The sequence below is a fragment of the Canis lupus genome, chromosome 6 (genome assembly GCF_048164855.1).
Source record: "Canis lupus baileyi chromosome 6, mCanLup2.hap1, whole genome shotgun sequence".
NCBI lineage: Eukaryota > Metazoa > Chordata > Mammalia > Carnivora > Canidae > Canis > Canis lupus.
Window position 1 is genome coordinate 27896259 of NC_132843.1, and position 16876 is coordinate 27913134.

Genomic DNA, 16876 nt, shown 5'->3' on the forward strand with positions numbered 1-16876 from the left:
TTTATAGGGATGCCTGCGTGGCTCAGTGTTTGAGCATCTGCCTTCAGCTCAGGTCATGATCCCGGGGTCCTGGGATTAAGTCCTGCTTTGGGCTCCCTGCAGGGAGCTTGTTTCTCCCTCTGCCTATGTCTCTGCCTCTCTCTCTGTGTCTCTTATGAATAAATAAATAAAATCTTTTTAAAAAAGATGCCTTTATAAGGAGAAGAACTTACCATGCTACCTTGAATTTTGGTATTTGGATGTGTTTTTTTTTTTTTTTTCCAAAGGATGGTTTGGAATAGTCCCCTTTGTATGATTTGAATGCATTCCAGCATTGATATTATAGGTTGAGCCCATTTCCAGAAACAGGATTTATGGGAACACAGTTTATATTCTCACATGTTGGGCTTATCCAGGAGACCTAGGGTAATTTAATTTATTAATATTATGTTTATAGCTTTTTGTTTCCAGTATGACCAAAATGGATTATATGCATCTAGGACAGAAAAGCTCATGGGCCGGGGGGGGGGGGGGGGTTTAAGATATTTATTTATTTATTTAAGAGAGATTGAGCCTGAGGAAGCATGAGCAGTGGGGAGGGGTAGAGGGAAAAGCAGAAATCCCTGCTGAGCAGGGAGTCCAGTGTGAGACCTGATCCCAGAACCCTAGGATCATGACCTGAGCTGAAGGCGGATGCTTAACTGAATGGGCCACCCAGGCGCCCTCACGGGAAGTCTTTTAATTCTCCCTTCCTGTTACAGGGATCTGTGTTAGAGTGCTCAGGAGAATAGAATTTGAATTGCTCAAGGTATTTTGTTTCATTTCCAGAAAAGAGGAACCATTCTGCATTGCTTGGAGTTAGCAGCTCACATTTCGGTTCTTCCAAACTGTGAAATGATTAAGGAAGGAGACTTCATGTATTGTTAATGCTGCCCAGCAGTGTGTTTGCTGTTGTGTTCTGGCCAGTCATTAGGAGAGCTCTTCTTATGAGGTCCAAGTGGGCAGGAGCACAATCCACAGGAAGGAATGGCTTATCCATTTGACTAAACTGGACACTACTTAATGTTCTTAAGTCCTCGTACTACTTTAATTTTATACACGCTCCAATATTCACAGTTTACAGAAGTAAACGATGTTAATGCACAGTATAGAGAAGCTTCACTGTGACTTCTTTAGCATAGCCACTAATGGCCCATTATTAAGTTACGTGTAAAGTTTTCCCTGATATAAGTGGAAACATTTGGAAGAACAAATTAAAGTCAGAAGTTGGGAGGAGGGGGATGGCAAGGTTCTTACCTTGCTCTTCACCAAAGAGCAAGACCACCAAGTTTGTTCTTGTCTCTTGCCTCTGAAAAGAGAACTCAGTAAAGCTGCTACTACTTAAGGAGATAACAACACAGGGCAGGCTGGGGAGCTGGGCTGGATTCAAATTCCCCTTGTGAGGGAAAAACCGTTCCTAAAAAAATTCTGTGTAGAGTTATATTTTGCTTTAAAATTCTAGACTTAACTTAAAAAAAAAGATTTTATTTATTCATGAGAAACACACAGAGGCAGACATAGGTAGAAGGAGAAGCAGGCTCCCTGTGGGGAGCCTGATGTGGGACTGGATCCCCGGACCCCAGGATCACGACCTGAGCCAAGGGCAGACACTCAACCACTGAGCCACCCAGGTGCCCCTAGACTTAACCTTTGTGTTCACTTAGCTTGGGGCTTCAAAGATATTTGATATTAAAAGAGAAGAACTTTTGATTCTTCAAGGGCAAAAGGATGACTTCAAAAAATATATTCCAGGCTTACAGAAGATTTTAGATAGTGACAGAAAATTTTAGAGCTATAAAGAACATTGCATATAAAATTGAATCCCTTATTCCTTTAAATTTTTCCTTCCCAGTGATGACCACTTGAAATTGTTTTTTTATAATTTCCATATGTGTTTTTATGTTTTTGCTAAATATAAACATATCCCTAAATAGTGTATGATTTTGCTTTGCATATATTTAAACTTTGTACAAATAACAGTATACTGGTCATATTCTTGAAACTACTTTTCACTGTCAATATATTGCACTTTTTAGAATCACCCATGTCAATCCATTTCACTCTATTCATTTTTTACAGGTATAGAGTATTTCTTTGTAAAAAATATACTATGTTTATGTGTTTCTGCATAGATATTTCTAATCATTAACCATTAACACTACAAAATAATGCAATACATAGTATTCTTGTATGTATTGGCCATCTTTAGCATGCAAAAGTTGCTCTCTAGTATAAATCTAAAGTGGAATTGCTGGGTTGTAGGATATGCACATCTTCAAATGCATTAAGTGCTTCTCCAAAATGATTATATCAACTTAGATTCCCAGAAGCAATATAAGAGAATTCTTGTCTTGTTCTGTGCCAATGCTTCAGGTCATCAGGCATTAGTTTTTGTCGATCTGCAATGTGAGATTTCTGAAACAATATATCACTATGGGTTTAACTTACATTCTTTTCCCCTCATTTCTAGTGAAGATGAGCATCATTTGTATTTTTATTGGCCATTTAATTTTATTCTTCAGCAAAATGCCCATTATCTTTTGCTCATTCTTCCACTGAGTGGGTTTTTTTTTTTTTTTTCTGATGTGGAGTTGGTTCTTTTTGTTATATGTATACTAATACTTTGTGGTATATGTGTTACAAGTAGCTCCACCTAGGTGATGGCTTTTCTTTATTCTTAAATACTTTTAAATGCATGCAAAATTTAAATGTTAATACATGTAAATGTATCAAAGTTTTTCTGTTTGAGTGCCCTTTTGGCTTCTGATATAAAAATCAGGTTGAAAAAAATGTTATGTCCATAACAATTTCTGTCAATCACTGTGAGAGGTATACTAAACCAGTCCATTCTGTGGTTAAGGTTGAGCTTCATATAGCAAAAAACTAAATAAATAACAGCAACTTAAGCAAGATAGTCTGGACTTCATTTATGTGAAGGAGAAATCAAATTCTATACATGCCTGAGTGTCTAGGGCTGATGTAGCTCCCTCGTGAGCCTGGAGCATAGGATTTGGTTACTCCCTTCCCGTGGCTTTCAGGAATGGCACTTTCTTCCCTCTACTTCTATCACCTCTGAATGAGAGCCAGAGGCAAGTAGCAGAGAATGGCTGTGGGACTTAGGGCAGAATGTGAGTGATACAAGAGTCACATCTTTTTCCTGCACTAAGGAATCTTGTGTTCTCCACTAGGCAGGCATATTTTCACTGACTTCAAGTAGTATTTCACCCAACCAATATTTCAGAAATAGTTGTATCTTAGTTTTGGAATTTTTTTCAATAAATTAAGGCCTTATTGTCCATACAGATTTGTTTTGTTATGGCCCACAGGTCCAACAGACTCCTTTTCCCAATAAACTCCATTCCTATTTTTTATATGCTTATGAAAATTTCCCTTTTCCCACCCATTCCCCTGACTTAACATTTCCAGTGATACCCACCCCTGTGATCCCTCACTGAGGCCTCTCACAGCTGGCTATCCCCATAATGCCATCTTCAGTGGACAGTCCAGATTGTGTGGTATCACCAAGATTCACGTTCTTGGATGCTTCCTGACACAGAATGAAATTTCCTTAATTACAGTCAGATTTCAGAATATTGCTGCATCTTTTTTTCTTCATCTGTTATCACAACCCGTTTCAAGATGATACATTATTTTGAGGAGGTATATTGAGAATCTGGTGTATGTTAAAATATTTTTAGCTTATGTAATATAGAAGAGTTTTTTTTCCTAAAAAAGATTTATTTTAATTTAGTTAATTAACATATAGTGTATTAATAGTTTCAGAGGTAGAGTTCAGTGATTCATTGGTTGCGTATAACACCCAGTGCTCATCACATCACATACCCTCCTTAATGCCTCACACTCCTTCCCTACAGCAACCCTCAGTTTGTTTCCTATAGTTAAGAGTCTTTTGTGATTTGTCTCCCTATCTGATTTTGTCTTATTTTTTCCTCCCTTCCCCTATGACCTTCTGTTTTGTTTCTTAAATTCCACATATGAGTAAGATCATATGATAATTGTCTTTCTCTGACTTATTTCACTTAGCATAATACTCTCTAGTTCTATCCACATGTTGCAAATGGTAAGATTTCTGTTTTGTTGATGGCTGAGTAAGAAACCAGTTTTAGATTAAATGTTGATTCTATAACGTCTTTCCATAGAAAAGTTTTAAAATGTGTGTCTCCATGAAGAGAAAGGGAAAGGGAGTGAGAGAGAGGATGAATTTCTATGTTATGCATATTACTGGAATTCTTTTTGGTAATAACAGCACACATCATTGAAGACTGCTTATATGCCAAGCATGGTGCTTAGTATTTTATACAAATTACCATCCTCATGTCCTTCTGGCATGTGGAGTTACTAACCTCCATTTACAGGTGAAGACCCTGGGAAACTCAGTAATTTTCCCCCAGCAATACCTAGGTACCAGTGAACCAGACCCTCAATTCTAACTGAAGTATGGCTGCTTCCTACTTGGGTACTTGGGTACAGGCCAAGCCACTAAAACATTAACTCTGTATCTTTAGGTCATCACTGAGTGGTCTTCTCACATCATCCTTTAGGCAGCACCAAGAGTCATTGGCAGCAGAGAGAGAGCGGCGGCGGCAGGAGAGAGAAGAAAGGTTGCAGAGAATAGAACGGGAAGAAAGGAATAAATTCAAGTAAGAGGAATTTCAAGATTTTGTAAATAACAAATTGAAAATTAAAGCACATACTTTCCTGCTCTATATGATTACTTCTGGTCTTAAGGGTTTGGTAGTAATATGTTTGCTTTAGATTCTGTCTCTGTTTTTAAGGAACGGTAAGACATTCCTGAAATGGGCTAGCTCTGGCTTGTTATGGCCTTTTCCCTTTAACCATATGGCAGGAAGCACAGAAAGCCAGCCAAATACAATTAGGAATTTGTGTATTTTTGGGTTCTCCATTATCTAAAATGGTCTTATCCAGGCTTTCCTGAAGACAGAGAGCCTAATTGTCCTAACTTAATTTGTCATTTCCCCCTAAAGCTACTCATGTTTTATTCATATCCTACTGGATGCCAAAAGAAAATGCTTTTCCCACTTTCTGGTTTGCTTCTTTGCTCCCTGTATCAATCTTCAATATATTTTTTTGAACAATCCTCTCTCCTCGTCTGGAGGAGAAAGCCGTTCTGCCGATGACTCCCAACCCACTGATCTCTTTGGTCTCCCTCCAGCTCCAAGGCTGTGTTCCTGTCTCAGGCTGTCTGCCACCACTGCATCCAGTGCCGCTCCATTTCTCCTCCAGCTCCAGCTTGTGCACCTGTTCTCCCCAACCCCCTGGTCAACTTCCTTCTGCTTCTCTCTCCTGAGCTTCATGCTGTGCAGTGCTCTTTGGACACCTGCTGTGTCTTTCCTTACACATTTCATTCCTTCTACTCCTCCTTTCCCTGCTTCCTCTCCTCCTCCTCCTAATCTCTCCCCTTGTCATCTTTCCAGTCATCGCTGTGAGACCTTCTATGTTATTTCTTGTTTTCATTTCTCACCCCATCTTCACTTCCTGTTTCCTCAGTTCAATTTCTTTGGCAAACAATATTTCCTTCAGTTACTCCCACTTAAACCCACAAGAGTATAAAACATTGTCAATGAGGGTTTACAGGTGCAGTAATGTTTTTCCAGAACACACTGCAGATGGGTGCAGATGGATTTACTGAAAGTATAGCAGAGCATAGAAAATAAAGCCCAAGCTTTCTGGCTAGAGGAGCAGGAAAGGAGACCCAAGGAAGCCAGAAGATTATAGGAAAGTCACAAAGAGTAGAGAGATCAAGTGAGCACTCCTGAGCTCGTTTCCAGTTTGTGCACATGTGGCTTAAAACCTAAAGAATATAGTATAGACTTTGAGAACTAAATACAGAGTGGACCACACTCAGTTCGCAGACTGGCCACTGGGTGGGTGCACACAAGGGTTTGATTTGTTAAAAAATCATTTTTGACAAAATGATGTTAAAAAATCATTTTTAACAAAATCATTTTAACAAATCATTAAAAAATATTTGAAAACTGAGTTAATATTTTAGCCAACGTCAGAGGCAGTCAGAACTTGCAGGCTGAACCTAACCTTGTTGATGGCCTGCTAAAGGAAAATAAGATTCTTCATAGAATTCAAGCAAGACCCAGAGTCTCCTTTCAAAATATTTAAAATGTTCTGAATGCAATCCAGAGTAACTTATCACACACAAAAAATCCAGGAGAATCTTAAAGGAATAAGAGAATCAAAATATGCTAACTGTAAAAGGACATAGATGTCATTATCAGACAAAGACTGTAAAAGCAGCTACTATAAACGTGTTATAAAAAGTAAAGGCAAATACTTTCGAAGCTAATGAAAAGATAAGGCTCTGCAAAGAAAAGCTATAAAGAATCAAAAGGAAATACATATAGAACTGAAAAATACAGTAATCAAAATAAAAATTCATTGGATGGGTTCAGTAGCAGAATGGAGATGAAAGAAGAAAGAGTCAGTAAATTGGAAGATAGAACAATAGAAATATTATCCAATCCAAAAAATGAAGCAAAACATTAGGGAAAATGTACAGTCTCTCAGGGACCTATAGGAAAATAACAGAGTGCCTTGCATTCATGTAGTTAGAGTTCCAGAAGAACAGGACAAGAATGCACTGTACTATATATTAAACTGTATGTATGTATGTAGGCAGAGACTGTGCTTGTAACTATCAATATTTGCTCTTGGTCCAAGTGGGTCTCACTTCTCATTTAAGACACCAAGAGATCCTGGCAAGACCCTGTCCAAGAAGGACTGCTGATCATTAGGACAGACCACATACAACTATTAATTATGATGACTCTAATTCCTTCCTAAAAGTCTTAGGATGTAAATGAAAAGAAATTCAAAAAGGAAATAGGAAAAGCTTTATCAGGTAGTCCCTGGGATTACCCAAATGCCTGACCTTTCTTCAGGCATTTTACTGATTTAAGTTATCCAGGCTTCTTGTACTTTTTTTCCTGCAAAACATCCTTATCTATTGTTATTGTTGTTGAATGTGGTCTTAAGCTTCCTGGGTTATGGGACATATTATTTCTAGTGTGGAAAATGATGAGGACAGGTGCTTATAAATGATAACAAATCTGGGTCTTTGTTGCATTTTCTCCTTCTCCTAATCTGCTTTAGTTACTCTAACTTACTGCCCCTTTCTATCCTGTTGCCAGTGCTTGGAGGGGTAGCATTCTTCAGCTACATTGTGAAGTCCAGTTTAGAAAACATGAAGTCATAGTTTTTCAGGAAAATAAGTGGTCCACTGAGAAGTGGCTGATCTTAAGTCTTAAACTTAGACTCAAGCTGGAATCTCACCAGCAGGAGCAGAACAACAAACATTAGAGTTGGACAAAGTTTGGCAACTCATGAGTGCAGACAAGAGGATGCACAGAGTGAGAGCTTCCCATGATCCCTGCCTAGAAACTGAGAATGTGAGGGGTGCAGAGAAAGAATCCTGCACTATGGGATGAATGTCCAAACTATAGAGTGCAACATGAAATGGCCACGATGCCTGGACTCACCCAGATGTAATTCTTGAGATGAAAGTCGTGGAGCCTACCAGACCTTGATTGGATGTTACTCGTCTCTGAAAGCTCTTGCTTGTTTGTAGTTGCCATATGTCACGTATGTACTGTTTCATATTTTAAAAAGCTTTTTTTCTTTTCCCCTCTCCCCTCATATACCTAAACTCTTCTTTCTTTACTTAGTAGAATCTCCCATGTTCTCATCCTGGTGCTTTTATAGGAAATCCGTTATATTTAGTACTTTTAAAGTGTAGTACCTTGATATTTGTTGTTGATTTTTAAAAAAATCGAATACAATTATTTTCCATTTCTGAGGCAATAGAGTTTTTCGTGATACACTGTTAATAATTCTTGGCAATTTCATGAGCATCTAATTCTGTTATTTTCCTTCCCTATTTTGTTTCTTCTGCATATTTCCATTAGCCGAGAGTATTTAGACAAAAGAGAAGAGCAAAGACAAGCAAGAGAAGAAAGGTGTGTATATTTCTTCTTTCCCATTGAAACCAAATGGCACTTGACTTTGCATCCTTAACCAAGCATGCTGAGGAAACTGTGCTAATTAAAATAAATAGCTTCACTAAAGATGCCTAAGACTTTGGGTAACTGGTATTTTGTAGAATAGAGTGTCCTAGTTATCTAAATTTTCCATGAAAGTTTAGATTTACTATTTAATGCCATCATGGTGTGAGACAAATGCCTGTTCCTGCGACTCCTCTCCAAATGAGCACATTAGTTTAACATATTGACATATGGTGATAACCTGAACTACCACTACTGAGCCTAGGGTAGATATCCCTCTTGTGTGCTTCCAGATCACTCGTTCAGTATTCCTTTAACAAATGTTTTTGTTTTGTTTTTTAAGATTTTATTTATTTATTCATGAGAGACACACAGAGAGGGGCAGAGACACAGGCAGAGGGAGAAGCAGGCTCCCTGTGGGAAGCCTGATTCAGGACTTGATCCCAGGACCCCGGGATCACCACCTGAGCCAAAGATAAATGCTCAACCACTGAGCCACCCAGGTGCCTCCCTTTAACAAATATTTGAATGCACACACCATGCCAGGCACTGACTGAGGCAGCAAACATTCCTGAGACTCTTGCAGGATAAAGCTGATTACTTACCTGTCTCCCTACTAACTATTCTCAGTTCCAGGCTGGCAGGAACCATGTCACGTTTTCCTTGTTGTTCCAATGCCCTTCATAGTGCTTGGCACACAGTAGGCACTTAAGAAGGTTATATGGAATAAATGAGCAAATGAACCAACAGCTTTATATAAAATATTAAGCTGTAAACTATTTTGTTTTTTCAATGGCACCATGCTTTGAATCCCACTAAAATATACAAAGTGAATGTATTCTATGTCTGATAAACTAAGCAAAAGAAACTCGTTTTGGAAGTAAACCGGCCTGTTTTGACCCTGGAGTTATTCCCTCTACCACCAGATGGCGGTAGTACACGGAGCAATGGAAAGGCTGATTTCATACTATAGCCAGTTGAGAACCTCACCATCTATGAACTATGCCAATAAGTGGAACTTTGCTGACTTTTCTAGACACCTTCAGCTAAGTAGTTCAAGACAGTCTGAGGGGAGAGAAGAATGGAGTATGCCTGTGTTCAATTAAAAAAATAGATGCTTAGGTCAGCCTTATAAACAAAACTATGGCATTGCTTTAATTCCAGTGTTTTATTAGATTATTGTCATCATAATAACCAGTTGTGGCCAGCAAATTTAGAGTAAAAGAAACAAGAAACTTTTTTTTTCTAATTCATACCCATTTTTGACATTGGAGGACATAGACTTTTACTGAAAATGCTGCCGACTTTATGCCCAGGCTTAAGAAACCAAATTTTATTTTCATTTTTAACTTTCCCTCCAGATTCTGCTTTTTTTTTTTTTTTTTTTTTTTTTTTAGCTTTTGACAACTTGACTGTCAAGTTATGTCTGCATAAGCAAGGCTTAAAAGTTTCTGGGGAGATACCGAAGTCTCTACTGGTTTCAGACTGATTTAAAAATTTTCCCAAACCACTGAAGGCTACCTCTTTCTGGATATCAAAACACAGCATCACTAATGTGGTGGAAAACCTATACATAGGGGTGTTTGCCACTCATTTCCTGGCGCTTCTTGTTCTGACATCAGTCCTTGCCCCTTGCCATCCATCTGCCAGGGCCTTCTTCACTGGTGCAAGGGTGGGCTCTCCATGGCCTCATGTGGGCCCCATCTCTGCTTACATGGAGCACTGTGGAAGCAGCCAAGAATTTCCCTTTGGTTTGGACCAACCACTTTTCTTGGTTAGTTGGCTTCTTAAATTACCTGGTGAAGAAAGGAGAGAGAAATATAAACATTTGTTCCTGTTTGGAAAGTTGTTGGGGATTTCTGGTTGACCAGGAAAAGAGAAGATTTCCAAATATAATGGGATTCAGAAATGGATGGAGAAAATGGAGATCAGAGGTGGAAAGACGTTCAGAAATAAGGAAGAGGACTCCATCTAGAAATGTAAAAGAGAAAACAAAATTATTTGTTTGTTTGTTTAAAGAGAGAGAGAGAAAGCAGTGGGAAGGGCAGAGAGAGAGGAAGAGAGAGACTTAACCAGACTCCCCACTGAGCATGAAGTCCCACAGGGGCTCGATCTCATGACCCTGAGATCACTACTGAAGCCAAAAACCAACAGAAACTTAACCAACTGCACTACTCAGGCACCCCTAGGAACTCTTGGTAGAGCCAGGTATGTTTGTTGGGTCCCATGTCTCTTACTCTAAATGCAATGACTCAGAGAAAAATGACCGGAGTCATAGCAGAGAGTTTTTTGAAGTTTGTATCATCTAGTGCAATGTGGTTTTGCTATTTTGAGGTGTAATGGTCATCCAGGCACATTTGGTTTTATGTTGATTTATTTCATATTATCTCATTCTGTAATCTCCGGCAAACTATTCTATTGACAATGGTGCAGACCCAGAATAAGATTCTATTGAGGTGATACTTCTATTTTTTTTTAATATTAGAAGAAAGGCTCTATCTGATCATGATGAAGTAACATTCACAAATAATCTTTTTAAAGGAATAAGAAGGAATGAGATCCAGGCTGAGCATATGTTGGGGTAGGGTCAGGGCAGAGATTAGTCTGAAGGGAATGGCATAGGAAATGCCTATGGGAAGCAGAGGTTATGGGAACAGAGTGCAAGAGGAAAGGTCAGGACTGGGCTAGGATTTGGGAAATTAGGCATGAAAGTGATCAGTGAAGCAGTAAGAGAGGATTTTGAGCATTGCTTAACAGGTCTGAAGACAGAGTAGAACTTAGAAGGAGCCAGATTTCAGTTTAATGTAAGGGAGAGTTCCCAAGTAGGAGAGTGGCAGGAAAACCCATCTGTAAGTAGGTTTAGGTTAGTCTAAAGTCAACAGAGTTTCCATAGGGCCCTTTGTATGTCCCGGACTGCCATACCAGCCCCTGCAGCCCGTGACCTTGGCGGATGTGTGAATTCATTCCTAAGGTTTGTTTGCCTATCTCTCCCATTGAACTGTGAGCTCCACGAGGATGGGGATTTTCTTGTTTATTATTAAATTTCTAGTACCTATGGCAGCTCTTAGCACATGGCAGGCACTTGACAATTTTTCAATAAATAATGAAAAGATGAATGAATAAACAAAAATATGGACGGAAGTAGGATAAATGGAAATGTTTAGATGAAAGTGGGAAAGGTGAGAAGTCTTTTCTTAAGGCTGTGGTCTGTGGATAGAAAACCCAGTACCTTGTACACAGAAAATTTCAGGGGAGTCTATCAGTTGGGGGGCTGTGTTGCAAAGCCACAGGGACATATGACCGTCATCTCATGGGCTGCTGGGCTCCTGGGATCAAGTACTACTCAGCCTCTAAGTGACTTAGGGTGTGTCTGTAAGGGAAGGTTGTGACATGGGGTGAGCTTCCTCCACAGGGACTGCCAGAGGTTGCCATGGGTCAGGAGGGGTTGCTAAGCTGTACAGCTCTAAATGCCAGGTGGCTTAGCGCTTCCCAAGCATGTTGGTTCCACTCACCACTCTGGCCCATTGCAGATGGACACTGGCACTGCTTTTCACAAAGATTTAGTGACTCTTGACCTCGGTGCCCCCTTGTCTGTGCCATTTTAAAATGTCTTTAATTGTAGGGCCACCTGGGTGGCTCAGTCTGTTAAGTATTTGACTCTTGGTTTTGGCTCAGGTCATGATCTCAGGGTCATGAGGCTCCACAAAGTGTTTGGAGCCTGCTTAAGATTCCCCCTCCCTCTCTTTCTGCCCACTGTCCCCACTCACATGCAAATGTGCATGCATGCTCTCTCTCTAAAAAATAGTCTTTAATTGTGGCAAAATACACATTACACCAGATTTACCATTTTAACCATTGTAAGTGTACAATTCAGGAGTGTTAGGTATGGTCCTATTGCTGTGTGATCCATCTCCAGAACTCATTTCATCTTGTAAAACTGAAACTTTATACCCAGCTAAAGAGTCCCCAGACCCCCTCCTTGTCATGATTGTCTACCAGATAAATCTCAGAATTCATATTAAATCCTTGACTCTTCCCATGTCCTCTGGGTCCTCGAGGATGGCGTCTATGAGACAGAGTGTGTACAGGAAACCTTTGAGTCATATCTATCCAGAATTTGGATGAGCATCCCTTGCAAAGTGGGTTGAACACTTTGGCTGCCCACACATACCTGCTAGTCTGGCTGCCCGCAGGTAGGGATATGGAGAGACCAGGTCCAGTGCTGGGCTGCCTGAAATGAAGGTCATAAATGGGTTGTCCTCCTGGCCTGAAGCCTTGGACCTACATCGGTCTCCTTGTCTGCACTTCATTCCTTGGCTGCCCCTTTCTCCTGTTCCAGAAGGCTTGGACTCAGCGTGTGGATGCCTTCCAAACCCCTCCTGGGCTCGCAGCTTTCCTGGCCTTGAGTGTGCCATCACCTCATTTAGAACATGCCTTCTGTTGGGCCTCTGACTCTTCCCCTCAAGGTCACTTTCCTCCAAGATTCCATAGCCAGGTGATTTTCCTTGCTGGTCCAAGTGAAGCTCAGAAATAGCTCTCCTACCTTTTGAGAGGTGACGTTGTTGGCAAGGACAGTCCAGAGTTTCTAGAGCTTTCTGTTCCTTCACCCTGTAGCTGTGAGGCAGCTGCTCCTCCAAACCATGCCCCAGACCTTTGTGTATGTAGACCCCATCACATCATGTCTTTTATCAGAGATTCCCCGTGAGAGGAAGCTCACTCCCCGCGAAAGTGTGATCCGTGTACTCACCATCCTGGGTGCCCACTGCTGCAAGGAGACCTCTGCAGGCAGGGTGCTGCCTCTCAGGCTCCTCGTTGCATGCCTTGCCCGCTTCGCCTGGGCCGGCAAATGCAAGGCGCCGAGGGAAAGAACAAAGGATGGTAATCTTCTGTTCTCAGAAATCCTATTATCTGCTTGTTGAGAACAGACACACACATGTGAAAAGACGGCTAAATATGCCAGGCAGTAAATGTAAAATGCCATCTGAGTTGAATGGACTACATATCCGACATGAGTTCAGAGGCAAGGCCAAGATCACTTCCAGCTGTGGTGGTCAAGGCAGGCCTCACTGAGGGAGACACGCGTGCAAGCCTGGGCTGCGGGGCAGATTGCCTTTGGACCAGCAGGGAGAAGGGGTGATGACCACGGACGTGGGGGAGCCACACCCACCTTACGGATGCATGAAGAAATGCATGCTTTCTAAAGGGTTCCTGGTGCGCTCTGCCTTTCTTATGCGGGTGACTCAGGAATGCTGTGTGCCGTGTTGGGGGAGGGCTTTGGTGGGCTAGAGTTGGGGGGCTTGCCCATTGGGAAGGAACTGAGGCAGTGGATCTGGAGGGTGTGAGTGAGGGTCTTCAATAACCTGTTCCAAAGTTTAGTGGTTGGTAAGACAGAAACCTGCTACAACTGAATTCGTAAATTTATTTCTGAACAAATGATGGTGGGTAAAATTAGCAGACATCTGGAAGAGGCACATATTTCAAAGTTATTTTGGTCTGATCTATAAAGCGCACTATGAGGAATATGATTGGTAGCTGGTCTTAATAAACAGTTAGTGGGTTCTGCCTGCCTGAAATGCAAAACAGATGTATCTTTGTTCTTTTAAACTGACTTTGATGAATAAACTATATGTGACGTCAGGTCCCAGCTATTGGATGTCTGAGCCCTACTCAGAAATATTTTAGAATATAAAAAAGTTTCCATGGTCGACACTGAGAGAACAAAGTGAATTCCAGTCGCATTGCTGTTAGCATTGAAGCAGGTTCAGAAATCCAGGGAGGGCTTCGTCCAACAACCCCTTTTGGTATTTTGGGGGCATTGTTTCTCTCCGCCGCACCAAGGCACCCTCCCATCTCACAGCTGCAGGCTCTGAGTGCGTGTGGTTTTCAGCTGTCACTGCTGGGGCTTTGTAATGGGCATTATTGCTGTTTTGCTTATTTGTACAAATGTTTCCTAAAAGAGCAAAATCGGATTCTGCAGCAGTGATCCAGTATCTGGAGACTGTGTGATGTTGCCATTTCTCCCAATTTGTTTGGTTATGAATGATGCGGGGTTTTTAATCATTAGCATCTTGGCTTTGCTGGCTGTTTTTGGCAGACTGGCCCTCCAGCCAGCCCTGTGCTGTGCTCTGTGCATCAGGAAACCAGCTCACTCTGCAGGTGTTTCAGCCATAAACAAGCATCGGCCACGGGCTCCTCTTTCTTTTTACGGAAACCCTTTGGAATTTAACTTTCAGATACAAATACTTGGAGCAGTTGGCAGCGGAGGCACACGAGAAAGAACTGAGGAGCCGGAGTGCGAGCCGGGGCAGAGGTGACCTCTCCTTGGACCTGACCTCCCCAGCGGCCCCTGCCTCCCCGACCCCTCTGCACCGCAGCCCTCCCTCTCTAGACTCACAAGAGGCTCTTGAGGGATCCTCCTCCTCTCCAGGAACACCTCAGCATCCCCAAGGTGAGTGCTGGGAGAGTGGAGGGAACACCCATGGGGTAATTCCTGTTCGGCTTCTGGGCAGTAGGGACCATTACTACATGCAAACTGGTACCAAGTGGCAACTAAGAGTAAACTCCAGGCAACACATAAACCAGCTGCCTTCAGAACCACTTCTGTTAAAGCAGAATTACGTATGAAGATTGTCAATGCATAGTCATTGAGAAGGGAGCATATTGAAATTAAGGCTTAGTTGGCCATTTCTTCCCAAATCAAAGAGTATTAACTTAGTTCTCTATAATTTGGATATTATTTATTTATTGGCTCTGCCCAATAAGGTGGCCGCTTTAAATTGTCCTGACCCCAGGAATTGTGGGTCTGTTTTAAATTAAACTGTTGGAGAATAAAATGAATCAAAGCAAGCAAGAAAAAAAAAATGTGGACCTAGTGGAAATAGAAGTTAAACCCTGAAGCAGGAAAAAGAGAAGATAGTAGCGATTACTGGCGCGTGTGGTGTGGGTGTAGATGCTTGTGTGCAGACAGACAGGCTCTCCCTGGAGAAATTGTCTGTCATCTTAGCTTTATTTGGAGAAAAACAGTGCTGAATGCTGCAGCCTGAGAACATCAGCTGTTTCCCTGATTGCTCCGAGAACGGCGAGTCGGTTTTCTCTCACATTAACAGAGAGGATGGGTCTTGGGCACTGCCGTCTACACTGCTGAGCCTGCAGCTAGCACTATTCAGTTTGACTGGGTGTTATGGCTTGCAGCCTGACCGAGGCTTGGCCAGCTGAAGACAGCAGAGAAGCCCAACTTTTAACTCTCCGAGAGCTGACTAAATATGGCGTAAAGTTTCAGTTCCACAAGGCAGGACTGCATGACCTCAGCAGAACTGGACGTGACAGAGCAATCTTGTCTGTCCAATTCTTCGCGGGCTCTCCAAGCCCTGGGGCTCATTCTGCAGGAGCGGGCTGGGTTCACCGCTGCCTTCCATCACGTCCAGTGCCTGCCGGTCCCCGAGCCATGGCAGATGGTCCCAGGCAGATGGCCCAGTCATAGAGGAGTAACGTCGGTCTTCAAATCCTGAGACTCAAAGAGTCAGGAAAACAGACTGTTCCCTGACTGCCCTGTGCTTTCCAGACCCTGCCTGGTATCCCCGCTCTATCTGAATTGTGGTATTTGCAGAGGCGATAGGAAAAACATTCCCCTGCAAAGTTGTGGGTCAGCACTTAATCTTGGGGCTTTGCACTCTAAGAGTTGTACCCTCTCCAGTTTACAGAAGGGTTGTCTAAACAGCCCCAAGCCTAAAGGGAATCGTCGGTCTCTGTGAATACTGTTTGTTCTCAGAACTTAATCTTCTTGATGCCTGTCACGGAAAGATAGGCCCTTAAGTACTTTGCCCAGCGATGGTCACTTTTGAGGCTGTTCTACCCAATTAAAAAGGCAGAATATATATATTTTCAAAGATTTTATTTATTTATTTGAGAGAGAGAGAGCGCGCAGGAGCAGGGGGTGGGGCAGAGGGAGAGGGAGAAGCAGACTCCCCACCCAGCAGGGAGCTCCAAGCAGGACTCGATCCCAGGACCATGACCTGAGCCAGAGGCAGACACTCAACCGACTGAGCCACCCAGGTGCCCAAAAAGGCAGAATATTTTAAACTTCAATAAGAACACAGGAAATACTTATTTGGGGTACATGCAGTATGCACTGGAGGGAAATTTTTTTTAATTTTAAGATATAAATTTATTAATACTGTGAATCTAAGTTTTGTTTTCATAAATTTATTTTTTATTCGTGTTCAATTTGCCAATATATAGAATAACACCCAGTGCTCATCCCTTCAAGTGCCCACCTCAGTGCCTGTCACCCAGTCACCTCCACCCCTCGCCCACCTCCCCTTCCACCACCCCTAGTTCGTTTCTCAGAGTTAGGAGTCTCTCATGTTCTGTCTCCCTTTCTGATATTTCCCACTCATTTTTTTCTCCTTTCCCCTTAATTCCCTTTCACTATTTTTTATATTCCCCAAATGAATGAGAACATATAATGTTTGTCCTTCTCCGATTGACTTACTTCACTCAGCATAATACCCTCCAGTTCCATCCACGTCTAAGCAAATGGTGGGTATTTGTCGTTTCTAATGGCTGAGTAATATTCCATTGTATACATAAACCACACCTTCTTTAGCACTAGAGAGAAATTAAGTTATTTCAGTATGCTTTCAGAAAGACCGTGTCATTTTCCTCTCCGGAGAGGGAACTCCTAGAAACTGAGAGAATGTTTGAGTGAAATCACCCCACATGCATCTGAAATAGGAATTCCGGGCTTGAAATGAGATATAATTACAAATTAAGGAAATAGCACCGTATGATGTTTGCTTTGTTCA

General features: G+C 41.8%; 1 protein-coding gene across 18 annotated transcripts in view; it reads left to right on the top strand.

Annotated features, from left to right (window-relative positions):
• Nucleotides 1-16876, top strand: part of FHOD3 (formin homology 2 domain containing 3) — a 463300-nt gene that overhangs the window by 363915 nt on the left and 82509 nt on the right. For 13 of the 18 annotated variants that reach the window (XM_072829309.1, XM_072829316.1, XM_072829310.1 and 10 more), the window contains 3 exons: nt 4545-4679; nt 7977-8027; nt 14306-14520. In XM_072829309.1, the coding sequence (XP_072685410.1) occupies nt 4545-4679; nt 7977-8027; nt 14306-14520 (401 nt within the window). The remainder of the gene's footprint in view (nt 1-4544; nt 4680-7976; nt 8028-14305; nt 14521-16876) is intronic. The other 5 variants (XM_072829312.1, XM_072829313.1, XM_072829320.1 and 2 more) reach the window with 1 other exon arrangement.